The 17607-nt window shown below is 39.3% G+C and overlaps 2 protein-coding genes across 6 annotated transcripts in view; both read right to left on the bottom strand.

Moving 5' to 3' along the window:
* LOC144589588 (uncharacterized) overlaps positions 1-17607 on the bottom strand; it is a 500689-nt gene that overhangs the window by 218124 nt on the left and 264958 nt on the right. The gene's annotated exons all lie outside the window — the stretch shown is intronic.
* The window catches only part of GRID2 (glutamate ionotropic receptor delta type subunit 2), a 963252-nt gene that overhangs the window by 751416 nt on the left and 194229 nt on the right, over positions 1-17607 (bottom strand). For all 5 annotated transcript variants that reach the window (XR_012087806.2, XM_073001950.2, XM_078394565.1 and 2 more), the window contains exon 2: positions 805-960. Coding sequence is in view for 4 of the 5 variants with exons in the window: in XM_073001950.2 (XP_072858051.2) it covers positions 805-960 (156 nt within the window). In the remaining variant the exon portion in view is untranslated. The remainder of the gene's footprint in view (positions 1-804; positions 961-17607) is intronic.

Below are 17607 nucleotides of genomic sequence, written 5' to 3'. Positions count from 1 at the left end.
CTGCTCTGCCTTGTTTTTCACAATTAATAGCTCCTAATAGGGGTAATATAATACACCAAAACAAGCCATATAATATTTGTTTCTGTGATTTTATAATCAACAAATTGTTGCACACAGCAACAACAAATATTAGATACAAGCAATCCTCATTATCAGCTACTAACAACTATCTCAACAAAGCGACAAAATTATCTGGAAAAAAACATTTTAGTAGAGTGACCAACAATGCCTTTGTTTCAAATTTAAGTCTTAGAGCATCTATCGCTGCAGCTTTTCAAGGCTCCTTCCATATACACCACATGAAATGGGAGAATAAAATATTACCTGCTGGATCCAGTCTTAGTCATACTTACAGCTGACCCACTGAAATGATTTGAAATTAAATATATTTTAATGGGTCTAAGCTACACATAACTGAGCCTGGTGGACCCAGCCCATTGGCTGAAATAAAAGAATAATTAAATATAAACACATAACATTAATAGTAACTACCTACAAGCTGACTGATCTTTTAAGCACTGTACCAGTGCTATTTGCAGCACTTTTTATCAGCTCGTCCACACGGGAGCAGAAATGCAGAATATTAGACCATAGCACAGGCTTATACTGATACATTCATTCATTGTAAACACTGGGCACTCTTAAGCAGCAGCTTACAAGTATGTACACATCACTCAGCAAGGTTGGTTAACATTTTCCAAATGTAGAAAACATAGGAGATCAGAATCCATGTTGTAACGTTACCAAATTTTGTAACTTGACCAAAACACTGTGAAGTAATCAAACCAATTACGAAAACCCTACCTTCTTGGACTGCCTGGAATGGGTTGTTGCCATCCACAAAATTCACAGAAATTGTGATTTTCTCTGTCTGTAAGATTTCATCATTTTGGTTGAGGTCAGATACTGCCATGCGAAATACCTCCTCATCCTTTTTTGCAGATTCATCAAATATTGCCCCTAGAAAAAGAAGACATAGGAATAATCAACAATAATCCTAAACATTAATGGTAAACATATTCGGGACCCAGTGCCTGAGATGCATTTTGCCAACCATTCAACAGAACATATTTCATGTGCATTTCTGCAGAAACACCTGTTTATCAGTGAGCCAAGAAATCCATTTAGCAGTGCTTGGCAAGAGTTAGGGCAAAATCCGGAATTTAATAAAATTAATAAAAAATTAATTAATAAAATTAAAATAATAACAACAACAATTTGCAGAAATTTTGGGAGGTATGATATAAGTAATCCAAAATGAAACATGGCTAAGAGTCTGAGGTGATACTCCAAGTTTTGTTTTATTTTAATCTAGTCATTATATGTCACCTTTCTGCCCATAATGGACTCAAGAGTAGTTGGTATGACTAGATGGGCGGGCTATAAATGTAACAAATAAATAAATAAAGATGACTCACAGTGAACATTACTAACAAACCAGTTATCTTGGATGGTTCATGCAAATGAGAATTGCTGAATATAAAATTGCAACGAAGTATTTAGCAACTTGCAACACTATAACAATTCTCTCTGAGGCTATGACAAGAGAAAGACCACACAGGTTTGTGAGCTGGTAACTACAACAACATCTTACAGGTCTACCCGGCTGCTCAATGTGTTGGCCACAATTCCACTAAAAGTGGTCATGATCAAATTTTCCTGAAGGCAAGGAAGAGTTTTTCAGTCCGTATGGAACACCGTTCATTGAATTCATACAAAGGTTATACATTTTCTTTTAAACTTAAAAACAAAACAACAACCAAAGCAGAAACAAATATTACTATAACACCAGCTACTATTCAAGTCCACACTGCCAGCCTTGTAAGTGGAAATGAACTATATTTTGTCTCAGCATATAAGGACCAGCAATTACAAAATTGTTATTTTTGCACGGTGAAAGGGCAAGGCATTTTGTGGCACTCCAAACAAAAGAGTAAGTATCTCTCTCTTTTTTTGGTGGGGAAGGGGCGCAAATTAAAACAAAACTTTACAAAATAGCACAGCAATGCAAATTGTGCAAAATGATGGCGCCTGCTGCTTTCCTGCATGGACTTTTAAACTTAAGGAGTATTAAGAGGAGTTTTTCTACCTATTTTCTAACCTCTCATTCTGTGCTTCCTTGCTTGCTTGCTTGTTAGCATTCTTGTGTTTTGAATTTTTAAAAGGAACAGTACAGAGAGATACTGCACCTATCCATAGAAAGCACAATAAGAAAAAAAATGTGTACATTGTCCTGTAGGAAAGAAGTTTCACAGTGCAAAAACTGCCCATTTTGGCACCTCAACAGATCAAGATGAAAATGAAATATCTTAGTTGTAATTAGTCATTTTTGGCACCGGGAGTAAATAGCACCGTTCCCACCCACTCAGTTGTGCGGCACGAAGACAAACCCGTGAAAAAAGAGGAGATGGGGTAAGCCTCCAAAACAAATTTTATGTTTATAAAGAAATCAATCAATAAAGTGAAAGTGACCAGGGTGGGAAATGTTGCTGTTTGTTTTCCTAATGTTTACCAGTAGATCTACCTCTAGAGTTTTGTGTCTTTGAAATTCTAGGGCCTTCTGACAAAGCCCAGTTGCCCCATCTTATTTATGACCCTGTGAAGGATTAGCAAGTCTTCTATACTTCCCTAGTTACTCATTTCAACTGTTGGGGCAACAACTGAATAAATAACCGACACGGGTCTCTCAAAACCTGTCTCCAATTGGTTAGTTGTGTCGCCTGCCCTAAATCCATACCAGCAATATTGACAGGTTGTTGAAACTGTTCTCCATTAATAGAAGCAACAGTGAGGTCAGAGAGTCTGGCAGATGAGTGTTTTGGGAAAACAGAATGTGTGCCCTAACATTCTTCAAAAAGTTATGGCAGATAGCCAGGGCTTACTTAGCAGGCAATGTTCTCTGAAACTAAGAAGGAAAAGCGAAAAGCATTGCTCTAAATTAGTGCACCAAAGAGTGGAATACTGTTTTGTCCTTATCCCTTGCACATTTCCTTGCATTAATCTTTATAATGTTACAGGTCTTGCGTTATAATGGGAGTCGTCCACGGACCGGTCATAGCAGATTATTAGAACATCTTAGTGCACTGTGTTCTCAGACACATCCTGTACTTTAAAAAAGAGAGAAAGGATACAACCTCATTGCCTTAATCTATCATGGTCTCTTTTCTGCACCCTCTGTCATCAATTTTCATGCCAGATTTATTCATTCAGTGCCAGCAGACTCCCTGCTCGAACTTTGTCCAGTTTGACCCAGGAGTTTTCTTCTTTGAATCTCTTGCCATCTGGAGCAGCTGTTTCATACCTCTCCATCTCATTGACCTGTCATTTCCTTGCAAATCTCAGCAGAAAACACACATTTTTCTCCCTTGCTTCTTCATTTCTCTGTCATTTTGCCAGATCATTATTTACATACAGAGTACCTTCGCTTAACTCCCTGCAAGCACTGCTGACTCCTGGCAACAGCTGATGTGAACAGAGTCTTTATTTAAGGGGAAAGTGCATGTCTCGAATGTAAAGGTGATATTGTCATTTTCCCTTAGTCCCATTAAAGGAGTGTTAGTTTCTCACAATTTTAAATGGATTTGCTTCCAGGTATCAGAAAGATCACTTAGCAGTGAATGGTGCTTAGATTGTATGCACCTTGTGATGACACAGAGCAAGATATCCCAATGGCAAGGTCATCGGGAAAGTACTCTTCTGCTCATCAGCTGGGTAAAACAACTTAAAACCACGACAAATATGAGGACAAATCCTAATTACAATGGGACGGCAACCTGGGACCATCTATTTAATTTCATGGGGCCCCTGGATTAACTGCAAAATATTTGTACCTGATCACTTCAGGCCTCTGTCGCTTCCCCAGCAACAAAACTAATGAGTGTGCTTAAAGGTAAAGGTAAAGGTTCCCCTTGACTATTTTTGTCCAGTCGTTTTCGACTCTAGGGGGTGGTGCTCATCCCCGTTTCCAAGCCATAGAGCCAGCGTTTTGTCCAAAGACAATCTTCTGTGGTCACATGGCCAGTGCGACTTAGACACGGAACGCTGTTACCTTCCCACCGTGGTGGTCCCTATTGATCTACTTGCATTTGCATGCTTTCAAACTGCTAGGTTGGCAGGAGCTGGGACAAGTGATGGGCGCTCACTCCGTCACGCGGATTCGATCATACAACTGCTGGTCTTCTGACCCCGCAGCACAGGCTTCTGCGGTTTAGCCCACAGCGCCACCACGTCCCTTAATGAGTGTGCTTAATAGCCAATAAATGGTGATTAACAGTTTTGAGGAAGGGCAGGGGAATGGAACATAAGCAGGAAAAGCGTTGTAGAACCCTGAACAGAGGAGCCTGCTGCACTGTAGCATTTTGTTGCAGGTCTCACTTATAACAATTGGTTATCAACCAATTTTATTTTCACCTAGCAGGCTAACAATTTTGTAGTGGGAAAGAGAATCACTACATGAGTATGCGTACAGATGCAAGATGCATGAAGCCTTGTTCTACACTGGTGGGGAGGAAGGGAGGAAAGCGTCATATTTAATTGAAAATACATCCTGTCCTACAAGACTCTGACATAGTTTGCTGATTAATTTCACTGAGCACTCCCAAATAGCACTGGCAGTACATTTCAGGACTGTAAAGTGGGGGGGGGGGGGGAACAATCCTAGACATTGAGAATCATGAGCAATGAAATGTCACATGGGCGGGGTATAAATCAAATAAATAAATAAATAAATAAAATATTAGTAGGACAGCTAATCAGCTACTGTAAGGCCATAATGTGCCGTAGGGCAACTATAAGGTATAAAACACTTATTCTGCAGGAAAGAATCCTGTTTCTTTTTTTTTCTTTAAGTATGAAAGAACATCACAGACAAGCAACCATTTGTAATTGTTGTTGTTCAGTATATCAGAATCATCCATATGGTTTAATATAGACTTGAGTATTTCAGCTACCCACTTGGTCTTCTAAGCATTTGCCATTTTTAAAAAAAGGACACCAGCCATTTCATGTTCTAATGAACGTTGCTTAATATGATTGCTTCTTGTCCCCAGTGACATTGTTAGTTCATTCCAGCGTGTGAATCCAATTACATTGTGTTTTCCAAACTGCTGATATTGCATTTATTATCCTAAACATGAGACCTGATGTTTCCACAAGTTTTGGTGGGGCGGGGGCTCATTTACAGGATAGAAAAAACGGAACCCAGCGTTACGTACTCAGGAACTGTTTCTGTGACCAAAAAGCTGTCATCAAGACATTATGTTACCCATCCCTGAAATTAAACCTTTATATTAACTGGAAAGTTAGATGTTTAATGCATCTAAAATAATGCTAGATAACTGGAATAAATTGGATTTCGCATATTTCCTAAATTTCCTCTTAGATGATTCATACTTTATTTGCTACATGTTCTATATGTCTTCCTCTTTTGTTGTTTTTGACAGGAGTTTGCAGTTTTCAGCTACTGAGACCTAGTGATGTATTTTCACATTATTATTACTTATGTAACTGGCTGGATGGCTCGGTGGTTTGGAGTACATGGATACACGGATACAAATAGTCAGGCTCCTGGATTATTATTTTTTAAAAAGCCACCATGGAAATAAAGCATACACCAGTAAGAAATCCCCGTGGACTGACAAGCCTCTTCAAAACAGTTTTATTTATTTAATTTGATTTTTTTATTTATATCCTGCCTATCTAGACCAAAGTCTACTCTGGGCAGCGAACAGTACTCAATAATAATAATAATAATAATAATAATAATAATAATAATAATAATAATAATAATAATAATAATAATAATAATAATAATAATAATAATAATAATAACTTTTTTTAGACATCCTTCAGTCTTGAGAGACTATGGTAACGTGCTCTGTATGGAGGACTTGTTTCAACAACATTAATACAATAACAAATAAATTAGGTATTGACAGGAAGGAAGGCCTGCCTAAAGAGCCAGGTCTTGAGTTGGCTCTTAATAACAGCCAGCGAGGGAGCCAGACAAATTTCTGGGGGAGATTGTTCTAGAGGCAAGGAGCCACTGTCGAGAAGGCCCCCTTTCTTGTTCTTTCTCTTCGGGCCTCCCTAAGTGTTAGTTTGATGTCTAACACAACCACTCAAAAAATCCAAGGAAGTTACCATTTCAGTCTCTGCAGAAACAGAGATTTCCTACATTCAGGAGATGGCACACTTCACTGCCAATGCACATAATAATAGCTGTATTTTTTTTTAGCTGTCTGATAACACAAATGTTTCTCAGGAGCCATAAACCTGTCTGCAACCTGTAGTCTGCACTGACTATACTGAACACTTCTGCTACCCTGCATGACAATTATTATTCCTCTTTCTGTTCACTTATGCTTGTATCTAAGCTGTAGGTTTTATAAAAGCAAGCAGCTGGGAGTGGACTGAAAAACAGTGGTTTCTATATAGCTTTATATGACAAATATAAAACATAAGAAAGCAGTGCCCTTTCCTAGATATGAGGAAATAGATTATTCTCGTAAATGAGAATAAGTCAACTTAGATTTGAGTCACCCTGTCACCTTCTCCAAACCCTCCCAATGTTACAGAACTGTGGAAATAGCCATTTTTAAGATGCAGTAATGGAAACATGTTCATTATATAACCAGTAACCTGTTGATTATCACCAGGTCTTCACTTTTCTCCCTTATCCATTACAGCCAAATTGGACCTTCCCTGTTAAAAAATGGGTGGTCTAGTAGGTATTATTGTCATATTATTATTAATGCCATAGAAAGAAAGTTACTGCAAAGGTAATAAATCTGCTGAAAGTTATTAATGTTCCTTCAGGGGAACACACTAAAAAGTGCCTTTATAATGGCCATTAGTAATCTACTTACAGATGCTTTATAACCGAGGGGACAGCTGGTCCATAATAATATTGCATTAGAATGTTATTAGCAACTACCTTGAACACTAAGGAAATATACACACGTCTGAAAGCAGGGGAGAGGAAGACACCTTTGGTATGGATACCACTATAAAAATACAGCCATGGAATTTAGAGAACTGTATCACTTTTTGTAATGTTTTAAAAGGATGGATCCTAGAACTAACCAGATAATGTAAGATACAAGATTTTCAATTTCATAACAAAAGAGAAGACCTGAAACTGAATCTTTGATCTGAATCTTCTGGCACTGAATCTCCAAATAGAAGGAGTCTCTGGCATGGTGTGATTCCTTATTAATGACAGGAAGAGCTTCAGTTAGCAAGTGGACTCCATCTACTGAGAACAGGAAACGCAATCTTGTACCCATTCATTGGTACAGTACAGGAAACAGCATGTTCTTGGCTTATCATCCCCTCCTACAGGCTCTTTCTCTGCAAAATGCCTGCCTACCAGTACCTACTAACCATGCATTAGTTGCTTCTGCAACAGACATGTCTTGTTTCTGGCACCTTATACAGTGGTGCCTCGCTTAACGAGTGCACCGTATAACGACGAATCCGCATAGCGATCCCTTTTTCGGGATTGCTAATGCGGAGGCATACCGATCGTTCCAATGGGCAAAACTTGCATAGCGACGATCGGTAAGCGATTCGCTTACCAATCTTCGCTTTGCGATGCCCGTGGATCAGCTGTTTGGCAGTTCTAAAATGGCCGCCGGACACCCGAAATGGCTGCGCGCAGCGTTTTCACACCCTCCCCTCACTTACCGAGGGCGCGAAAATGGCTGCCACTATGGAGGAAACTTCGCTGAACGGTAAGTTTAGGGCCCATTGGAACGCATTAAATGATGTTTAATGCGTTCCAATGGGTTTTTACGTTCCGTTTAGCAATGTTTTCACATAGCGAGGGTTAATCCGGAACAGATTAACCTCGCTATGCGAGGCACCACTGTATTGAACATGACATCCTGAGGTCTATATAACTGAAGGGAGACCCAGAGATTGAATAAAGGTGGCTCTTATCTGTACCTCCACTTTCCACTGTCTTTTATTATTACTTTCTGCCTTTCATCACACTTTCTGCCCCAGCCTTAAAATCATTCTGTTCCCAGTAGAAGCATTATTGGGAGCCTCGTTCATAAGTTTACCATGTACTGTTTTAGAGGAAGACTAGGGATTGAAGGGACGTGGTGGCGCTGCGGGTTAAACGGCTGACGCCCCTGTGCTGCAAGGTCAGAAGACCTGCAATCGTAAGATCAAATCCACGTAACAGAGTGAGCCCCCGTCACTTGTCCCAGCTCCCGCCAACACTAGTGGTTCGAAAGCATGCAAAAATGCAAAATTGCGAGTAGATAAATAGGTACCACCTCAGTGGGAAGGTAAACAGCGTTCTGTATCTAGTCATGCTGGCTGCATGACCACTGAGGACTGTCTGCAGACAAAATGCTAGATCTATGGGTTGGAAACGGAGATGAGCACCATCCCCTAGAGTCAGACACGACTAGACAAATTGTCAAAGGGAACCTTTACCTAGGGATTGAAGATGAGTCACGATATGCAAATATGCAACAAGGGTCTATATTCAGCCTAGGACCAACCAAACACAGAAAGTACTGACTACATATACCATACTAGGAAAAGATTCCATAAAGCTGGTCTGAATATGTTCTTGCATTAATATGTTACCAGGTATGATTATTTTTTAAAAGAAGGAGCGATAAAGGAAGTGTCCCTTATTACTGTTTCATACCAGGTGTTCATCACTGCTGTGAAATTCTAAGGAACAAAGTAGGATCGGCTGACCTCAGAGACTGGACCGCTGGATTTTCAGTGGAGCTCTTATGTAGCCAACCTTCAAAGCAACTGTTACACCTGTTTAAAAAAACTTATTTACAATTCAGCAGGGTACAGGGCTGGCTGGCATGCAACAATGCTGAACACACAGGGGTCAAGTCATCCTTTAGCATTTTCATAGCTACAAGTTGCACTTAAAACCAATATAAAAAGCAAGTGAACTCAATGGCTTTGGATCCAGTAAACAGCCACAGTTTACTTGAGAAGTGGCACTGTTTAGGTCTGCACATAGGTCAAGCTACTGAATGGTTTTCTGATAACTGTGTTTCTGCTTGTGATAGACTTTAAAGAAAACACACTCACTCAGGAGATTACTTTTATTGAACTCCAGTCTCTACAACCCGTTCCGCAAGCTGACAAAGAAGCCCACATCTCTCTCTCCAACAGTCTGACAAAAATCTGATTTCACCATTTGTTTTGGCTAGTCCCACAGTCAAAGACATTTCATTTCATTTCTATATTTATTTTATTTACCTGAAAATGTGAAATAAATTTTAAAAGTGCAATGCCCTCATCTGAACACAACCTTTGGTGTGTGGGGGTACAAAAAAACCTCTAATATTCTGCACGCACGCACGCACACACAAAATTGTGCCAACAATGGGCACTTTGCATACAGTTCAATTTCTGTTTTATAGAAACGAAAATAATTTTTTATTTTCTAATGTGGCTGCTGAAAGTGCTAGTCTTTTAGCTCTTGTGCAGGAGTGAAAAATCTTGCAGCAGTTCATCATTTTTTTTCAGGTGGTGCTTTCCTGTGTTCATATAATCTCTTCTGTTGAGAATGAGAAGGCTTGCGGCTATTCATTCCATCCTTATTGTGGGGTAATGAGGTTAGAGTATCAAACGATAACTCAAGAGACCTCAGCTCAACTCTACGCATAGCCATGAAGTTCACTGAGTGAGCTTCGGCAAGTCATTGTCTCTCCCAGCCTGACCTCTCTTACACGTCTTCACAAAGCTAACCTGCAGAGGAGGAAAAGCCATGGATTCATCTTGAACTGATTGCAGGAAAGGTGAGATAGAAATCTGATATATAAATAAAGTAGGCTTGTATACCTGGCTCATCGACCTTTCCCACTGAAAAAGGAAAATAAATGCACTCCTAAGAGGAATGGCATTAAGGAGGTTGCAGCCAAGCAACAAGGAAAAGTCATTGTCACCTTTCCACAGTTCACCTGAGGATGTCCTGCTGCACCTGGGCCTTCTCTTGAATACAATACAGTGAGGATAAACTTCACGGCCTTTCTTAATCCCATTTCATATTACTATAGTTACTTCAAAGTAACATTTTAAAGCATTTTCTAATGCATTTGTAGCAATTGCTTTCGAACAGCAAGAGAGCAAGAAGTGGTTATAAAAATCAAAAAGATGACATCTGCATTTGGATGTTCTTCCCATATTCAACAATTTAACATCATCTAAGCTAGACTGTTACAATATGCTTTATGTGGGTCTGTCTCCATGAGTTGACATATGTTCCTTGACATATGTTCAGCAATTATGAGTAGGACAGAATGCTGCAGCTAGGGTAGGTACCAGAGTCAGGTTACCCATAGTGTATTAGTACAGTAGTTTTTCTTCACTTGCTTTCAATTTATTCCCAAGGTGGTGGCGGTCAGCTTTGAGATTCAAAACGGTTTAAGATCCAATGGCATCTGAGGGTCTATGTACTTCCATAAAGCCATCAGAGGAAGTGGAACTCTGTTTCTTGCCACTATCCTCAGAGGTGCTGCTTAGACTGTATAACTTACTCATTCAGGAGGTGTGCTTGTTTTCCTCTTTATGGAAGAGATAAATCCAACTGTTTTTCCCATCCAGAGGAGAGCCACTTAATTACTGGAACTTGTGAAATTTTCAAAAATTCCCAGTTCAAATGAATTACTTTAGTTGGGACTAAAAGTATGGATACAGGCTTATTTGGGTTGCTGTTTTCTACAGTAAATAAAGTATGTTTAGCTGTATCCTCTGTTTTCCTCTCTATCTCTATTTCCTCTGTTTTCCTCTCTATCCCACCAACCTAGCAGTTCGAAAGTATGCAAATGCGAGTAGATAAATAGGGATCACATCGGTGGAACTCCCAGAATGGAGAATTATAAGACTCGTAGCCCAACAATTCTGAATAGCACATTCCCCAACAGTACCCTTAAGTTGAAGAAGCTGCCTCACTGTACCTCTGGGCATGTTCTGGCCTAACTACTTAGCTATTAATCTCACTTGGTAAGTTTTAGCAGTCTGCATCACAGCCTAATCTTACTATATCTCGTTACCGTATTTACACCCCCTGTGTTTGCATCTGTTGTTTGCAAAGCAGTTTACCAAAGTAAGAATTGCACCGCCACCCCCACTTTTTTGTAAATAATTCATCAAAGATGGTTGTTGTGGGTTTTTCGGGCTTCTTGGCCGTGTTCTGAAGATGGTTTTTCCTAACGTTTCGCCAGTCTCTGTGGCCGGCATCTTCAGAGGACAGCAAACTGTGCTCTGGTGTAGTTTGGCTCCACGCCCTATCCAAACTACACCAGAGCACAGTTTGCTGTCCTCTGAAGATGCCGGCCACAGAGACTGGCGAAACGTTAGGAAAAACCACCTTCAGAACACAGCCAAGAAGCCCGAAAAACCCACAACAACCATTAGATCCCGGCCGTGAAAGCCTTCGCGAATACAAATTCATCAAAGAAGTTGCAATAACATTAAATAAATGCTTGTAAGATGGCAAGAAGTATTTGAGGGGGGAAAGCTTCCTGCAAAAGTGGGAAAAGAGCAAATCTCCTGACAACCCAAGGAAGCCGTTTCACGATATGGGTGTCATCTTTGAAAAGTCGACTTTGCCGTTGCCAGACCAACGCTGATGATGGGTTACAGAGGAGGAGGGTCTTTAAGTCTGATCTTAAAAAACTTGGGAAGTTTTTGGTACATGGTTCCATGCACGCTCCAATTCAATAGCTGAACAGTAGAACAGAACTGTGATGAATATATTACATTCCCATCAGAGATACTGGTTTCTCTAGCAGGGCTGAAACTTGGAGTTTCAGGCAGTGCACCTGCTGGAGAGGCTCCAACAAGAAAAGAGAGCGAGAATAAGTATGGGGTTTTATGCAAATGAAATAAATCGTGCAAGTAACACTTCTATGCATATTGTGTCAAATGATGCTGGTGCTTTGTTGCAAGGGGGTTTAAGGATCAGAAGCATTACAGAGATTTTCTACATCCTTTTTTATGTGCCAGTTAAGTCTCTCTCTCTCTCTCTCTCTCTGCTCTATATTATGGTTTGCTCCTCAAAGCAAATACACTTTGCACAAATTACAGAGGCCCTAATTTTTTTTTTAAAAAAAATCAATACTGCTTGGGTTTTTGTTTTCTGGAGATGAGGAATCTTTTGGGGCTTGAAAAGTCCTCAGTGGGGTGTCTTGTCAAATCAAGACAGACTAACATGATAAGAACTCAGAACTCAGCATGTATTCTTCACACCCCTAACTCCAACTCTACATGTTGTAATAAATTAGTTACTGCACTGAATCTTGAAGCGGAAGGTAGGTTCATGTTAAGCAAGGCTCATGAAAAATGTGATAATCTTTATATAGTCAAAATTGTAGCTTAGCAATCTTCAGTTATAAGACCAAGGGCTCACATTAAATGTCAGAATACAGGTGGTTTGAAGCTGCTTCACTAAGATCAAGGCACCCATAGGCAACATAAACCTAAAACTGGCATTGAAATTCTGTACTGTACTGGGTTATGTCTTCTCAGTTCTACAGTATAGCATGAAATTGTGAATTTTAACACAGGCTTACAAACAAGAGTGAAAAAATTGATATATGGATTTATCAGCGGACGTAAAACATTTACTGGATTAAGAAGAAAACCAAAAAAGAAGCATATTCCGTCAGCGGCATAGGTGACTCCCTCTCCATTGGAGGGATGACCCTTGCCGCAAAGAGTGAGGTCCGCAGCTTGGGAATACATCTGGACCCGGCGCTTACCATGGAAACCCAGGTGGCGTCCGTGGTCTGCTCCACCTATTTTCATCTATGGCGGATTGCCCAGCTGCGACCATATCTTGATCAGGGGGGCCCTCACTACTCTAGTCCATGCGCTGTAATCTCGAGATTAGACCATTGTAACACACTCTACGTGGGGCTGCCTTTGAGGCTGACACGGAAACTTCAGATGGTCCAGAATGCAGCAGCCAGGCTCCTTAGTGGGGTGAGAAAACACCAGCATATCTCCCCCACTCTGGCTGCTTTGCACTGGTTGCCCATCCATTTCCGCATTGACTTCAAAGTGCTAATGATCACTTATAAAGCCCTAAACGGTTTGGGACCTCAATATTTGGCAGACCGTCTTCTTCCACCCAGATCTACCCGAATCACCCGACATAGCCAGCAGGGGCGGCTGAGGGGTCTGGCGCCGAGAGAGGCCCGGAAGGAAAAAACAAGAAACCGGGCCTTCTCAGCGGTGGCTCCTCGGCTGTGGAACACCCTTCCAACAGAAATTCGGCTGGCACCCTTGCTGGGTGTTTTTAAAAGCCAGTTAAAAACTTGGTTATTCAAGCAGGCCTTCCCTCCAGTCAATTAAGTCTTTCTCCTTTTTTCTTTTCTTTGCTATTCCATCTTGGTAATCCTCTCTTTAAATTAATTGTTTTAAACTGAAATTGTAATTGTAATTTTATGATTTTATATATTTTTATACTGTTCTGTTTTATTTTGTAAGCAGCCCCGAGTAGACATGGTCTAGAGGGGCGGGGTAAAAATCAAACAAACAATCAAACAAACAAACAAACAAACAAATAAATAAATAAATAAATAAATAAATAAACAAACAAACAAACAGCAAACAAATAAAAAGGAAGAAATTATAAAAGGCATATGATGCATTAGGTTGCAATTGCTTCAACGCACCACGAGAAACAGAAAACACAAATTACTGCAGTTGGTCATTCAAGGCAACATACTTCAGAAGTGTAGAAATAAGACAAGCTTATTAGCTGAAAAATCCAGAAGACTGGTTTGGTTGCAGTGCAGCAAAAAGAAAAACATTTATGCTAGCTACAGGTCAACAGAAGCCTCTTGCTATTATACAAAGAATCTTAAGACCTTCAGTGGCCCTCATGCACAGTCACATATTGCCTACTGGCACTGAATTCTCCCTGCAGAAGAAAGGCCTCTGGATGGACTCATTACTCGTCCCTTCCAAGAATCATATTGTGCTGTATCAATTGTCTGATGTATACAAAACTATGTGCTTGGCAGATGCAATATAACCAATTATGAGAATATTTTGTTCACTATTCGTGTCTATGTAGCTCAGGGATCTAAAGCAGGAGCAAAATTAATTTAGTTTCTTCCCGCTCCTGCAGTCAACACAGAACACATGAACTTTGGTCATGAACTTGGATGTATGACATATCACAAAAAAGCAGACTCTAAGGAAACAAAGCTTTTGGCTCAGCTGCTTTGAAATTGTTAGCCAGCGCATGCACAGTACTAGGTGAAATGAATGCTTCATGGATTTCATAAATTGGTGCAAGATCTGAGAAAGGGTCAAACATTTGCCTGTAAACATTATGCTTTATATGGCATAAAGTGTTATGAAGCACAGAGGTTGAATATTTGTTGCTGTGGGCTTTTCAGGCTCTTTGGCCGTGTTCTGAAGGTTGTTCTCCCTAACGTTTTGCCAGTCTCTGTGGCCAGCATCTTCAGTGCTGTCCTCTGAAGATGCCGGCCACAGAAACTGGCAAAACGTTAAGAACAACCTTCAGAACACAGCCAAAGAGCCCGAAAAACCCACAACAACCATTAGATCCCGGCCGTGAAAGCCTTCACGAATAGAGGGGAAATATTCATTAGAGGATTTGATCAATGGCAGAACCAGTGCAGTTTGAGCTGTGCACACCCTCCATCTTACATATACATCAGTGCACCATTATTTCCAACAGAAAAACGTGTCCTTGAATAATGCATGCTTTTGTTAGGCCCACTAAATTCTAATAGACAACATTTTTAATGCTACCACTATCATCAAATACAATTACTGGAGAGTGTTTCATGTTGTTTGCGGAGAGAAAAATGTTGTGTGCAGTAAAAGACAATAAACCTACCTATTTGGAAGCCAGATTTGCAGCCTGAGCTTAATCATGTTTATTCACACACAGATGTGACTAATTTTAGTGGCATTGGTTTCCAAGCATGGATGCTTAGAAGTGTAAGCAAAGATAGACCTAGAAATAATGACTCAGATCCTAAGATAAGTTTAAAGAAGGTAGAACTATGAGTAGCAATGTTGGCACTGGAAGCAAACACCAGTACCTCTCACTCCCTTCATGAATGGGTGTGATTCTGCTCCTCAAAAGGAGAATGTAGTCCTATCACCAGAAAACAAAATTTATGCCTCAAAAAGCCTTTCATGACTTTTAGATGAATTGGTATGCATTACTGCTCTGACTGCTCTTTAGTAGTACTTGTGTTTACCATTTCTCAGAGTGGTAGGGGGTTTTTTTGTTCCTTTTTAATATTTGTATACTTATTGTTTTAGCTTTAATACTGTCTTTTGATGATGTAAGTCTCTTCTTTATACTTAGCTTTAAATATTGTATTTTAATGATGTAAACCACCATTGTATACTCATTGTTTTTCTATTTTAAATATTGTCTTTCAGTGATGTAATCTGTGTTGGGTTCTTTTTAAGGAGAAAGGCGGGGTAAAATATTTTAAATAAAAAGAAAATAAAAGTGTACAAGGAGTTGCTGCAATTTATCTCCCTAAATATTTAGCACAAACTACACACAAACACACACACACACACACACACAAAACCCAAAAAAGATGTACCATTAATATTGTTTTTTGTGTCCATCTGCATTAAGACCCACTAAAAATAAAACAAAATACCTGGAGATGGCAGGAAGAAAAGAAAAAAAAAAACCTATAAGAACATATGATGAACCCCAGTTCATGAAACAATCTGTTTCTTTTTTAGTTATTTTTTATTATTATTACTATAACACAGACAGACATACAAGACAAACACAAACATATATGTGGAGAGATAATTTCCATATATCCATCTAGCATATAGATCTGACTACATAAACCATATTGCCCTTCTAGACATATTTAGGCCATATCCATCTAATATATAATTCTGACTACATAAACCATATTACCCCACTAAGCATATTTAAACCATTATTAAGCTCTCTAACTTTATAATGATTAACATACATACATTGTCTAATATACAAACTTAGACCTATACTGTATTGATCTTATATTCAAGCCACTCTTAACTGCATATACCAACTATGATTCATATATTACTTAGTATCTTCATGATGAAACAATCTGTTTCTATTGTAGTCAGCCAACTGGCTGCAAACCCACAAGAAGGACATGGTGTAAAACCAACGTGATCAAGTATTGGAATGAAAAAGACGCCAATGAGAAACAAGCAGTAATGACATCAGCCCCATCCACAATCAGTGATGTGACTAATCTTATGTTCTTATAGTCTTTATGGCTCTGATCCTGGTGAAAATATGCAACTATTACCCCTTCTGGCCACTGGTAGCCTTTTCATTTATGAATATAATCAATTCTCTTTTAGAACCATCACCCTTTTAAAGCCAAGCTGCCAGCCTTCACTAAATCATTTGTTAGCAAACACCATACTTTAAACATGTGTTGAGTAAAAAAATTAATTATTTTCATGGTTCCTCAATCTCTCGTTATTCAGCTTCACTGGATGACAATTTGTACCATGATCAGAGGGCAGGAAAGCTCCCCATTTTCTTCCCTTACACCATGCATAAGCCTTTACACCTCTTATCATGTATCCTCTTGCTTAACTTTTTTTCCTCAGCTATAAAGCTCCAGACGTTTTAATTTTTCTTCCTTAAAGAAGAGTTACAGTAGCTTCTCAATAATGGATTCAGAAATAAATAACTTGGACTTTAATGAAAATATATGTTAAGGGTTCTTATTCTGAATTGGGCTTCATAGCAGATGGAGAATGCAACAAATCCCACTGTAATTTGTTTAAAAATTGAGGCATATACAACTTTGGTAGATTAATTTCCAGAGGAACATATTAAGCTGATCTGATCTCATTTAATGCCGTTCAGTAGCATTCAATACCAGCATTCCATACCCCCTATGTTTAGAACAACCCACGTTTTTTTTTCACCTAAAAAGCTCCAGACATTTTAAATTTTCTTCCTTAAAGGAGAGTTATAGCAGCTTCTTGATAATGGATTCAGAAATACATAACTTGAATTTTAATGAAAATGTATGTTAAGGGATCTTATTCTCAATTGGACTTCATAGCAAACTGAGGCTACAACAAATCCCACTGTTCTAAACATAGCTGACTGATAAAAAAAAGGCTATAAAAACCAATATATTATAGTAACATTGGGACTTGTAACTTGCTACATCCTAGCTCCTCCTGAAAAAAAAACATGGCTAAACGCTAGCCACTTCTTGAGCACTCTCTACCTAGAAAACCCTGAAAAGGATAATCTTAAATCAGAATTGACTTGATGTCATATGATTAACATTATCTTCTGAATGCTGCTGTTCAGTTTCAGAGCAGCACTGCAGTTGTCCTACAGGGTAAAATGTCACATCTTGAGCTGCCATTTGCTTCCATGTTTTTCTCTCTCTTTCTAGCTGGAATGCTGCCCAAGGCAGAGATTTGCTTTGTTAAGTATGACCTCAGACTTCTCATTTAATCTCCTGCCAAGGCTTTTAATTTGGCAACTAATGTGCTTGAAAATGAAACATAAAATGAAAAGCGAAACCCCAATTACTTCACACTTGAGTCAGGCACTCAAGCTTC

This window comes from Pogona vitticeps, chromosome 5 (assembly GCF_051106095.1).
Source record: "Pogona vitticeps strain Pit_001003342236 chromosome 5, PviZW2.1, whole genome shotgun sequence".
NCBI lineage: Eukaryota > Metazoa > Chordata > Lepidosauria > Squamata > Agamidae > Pogona > Pogona vitticeps.
The sequence above is the reverse complement of the archived record's forward strand: the minus strand, read 5'-3'. Positions and strand labels throughout refer to the sequence as shown.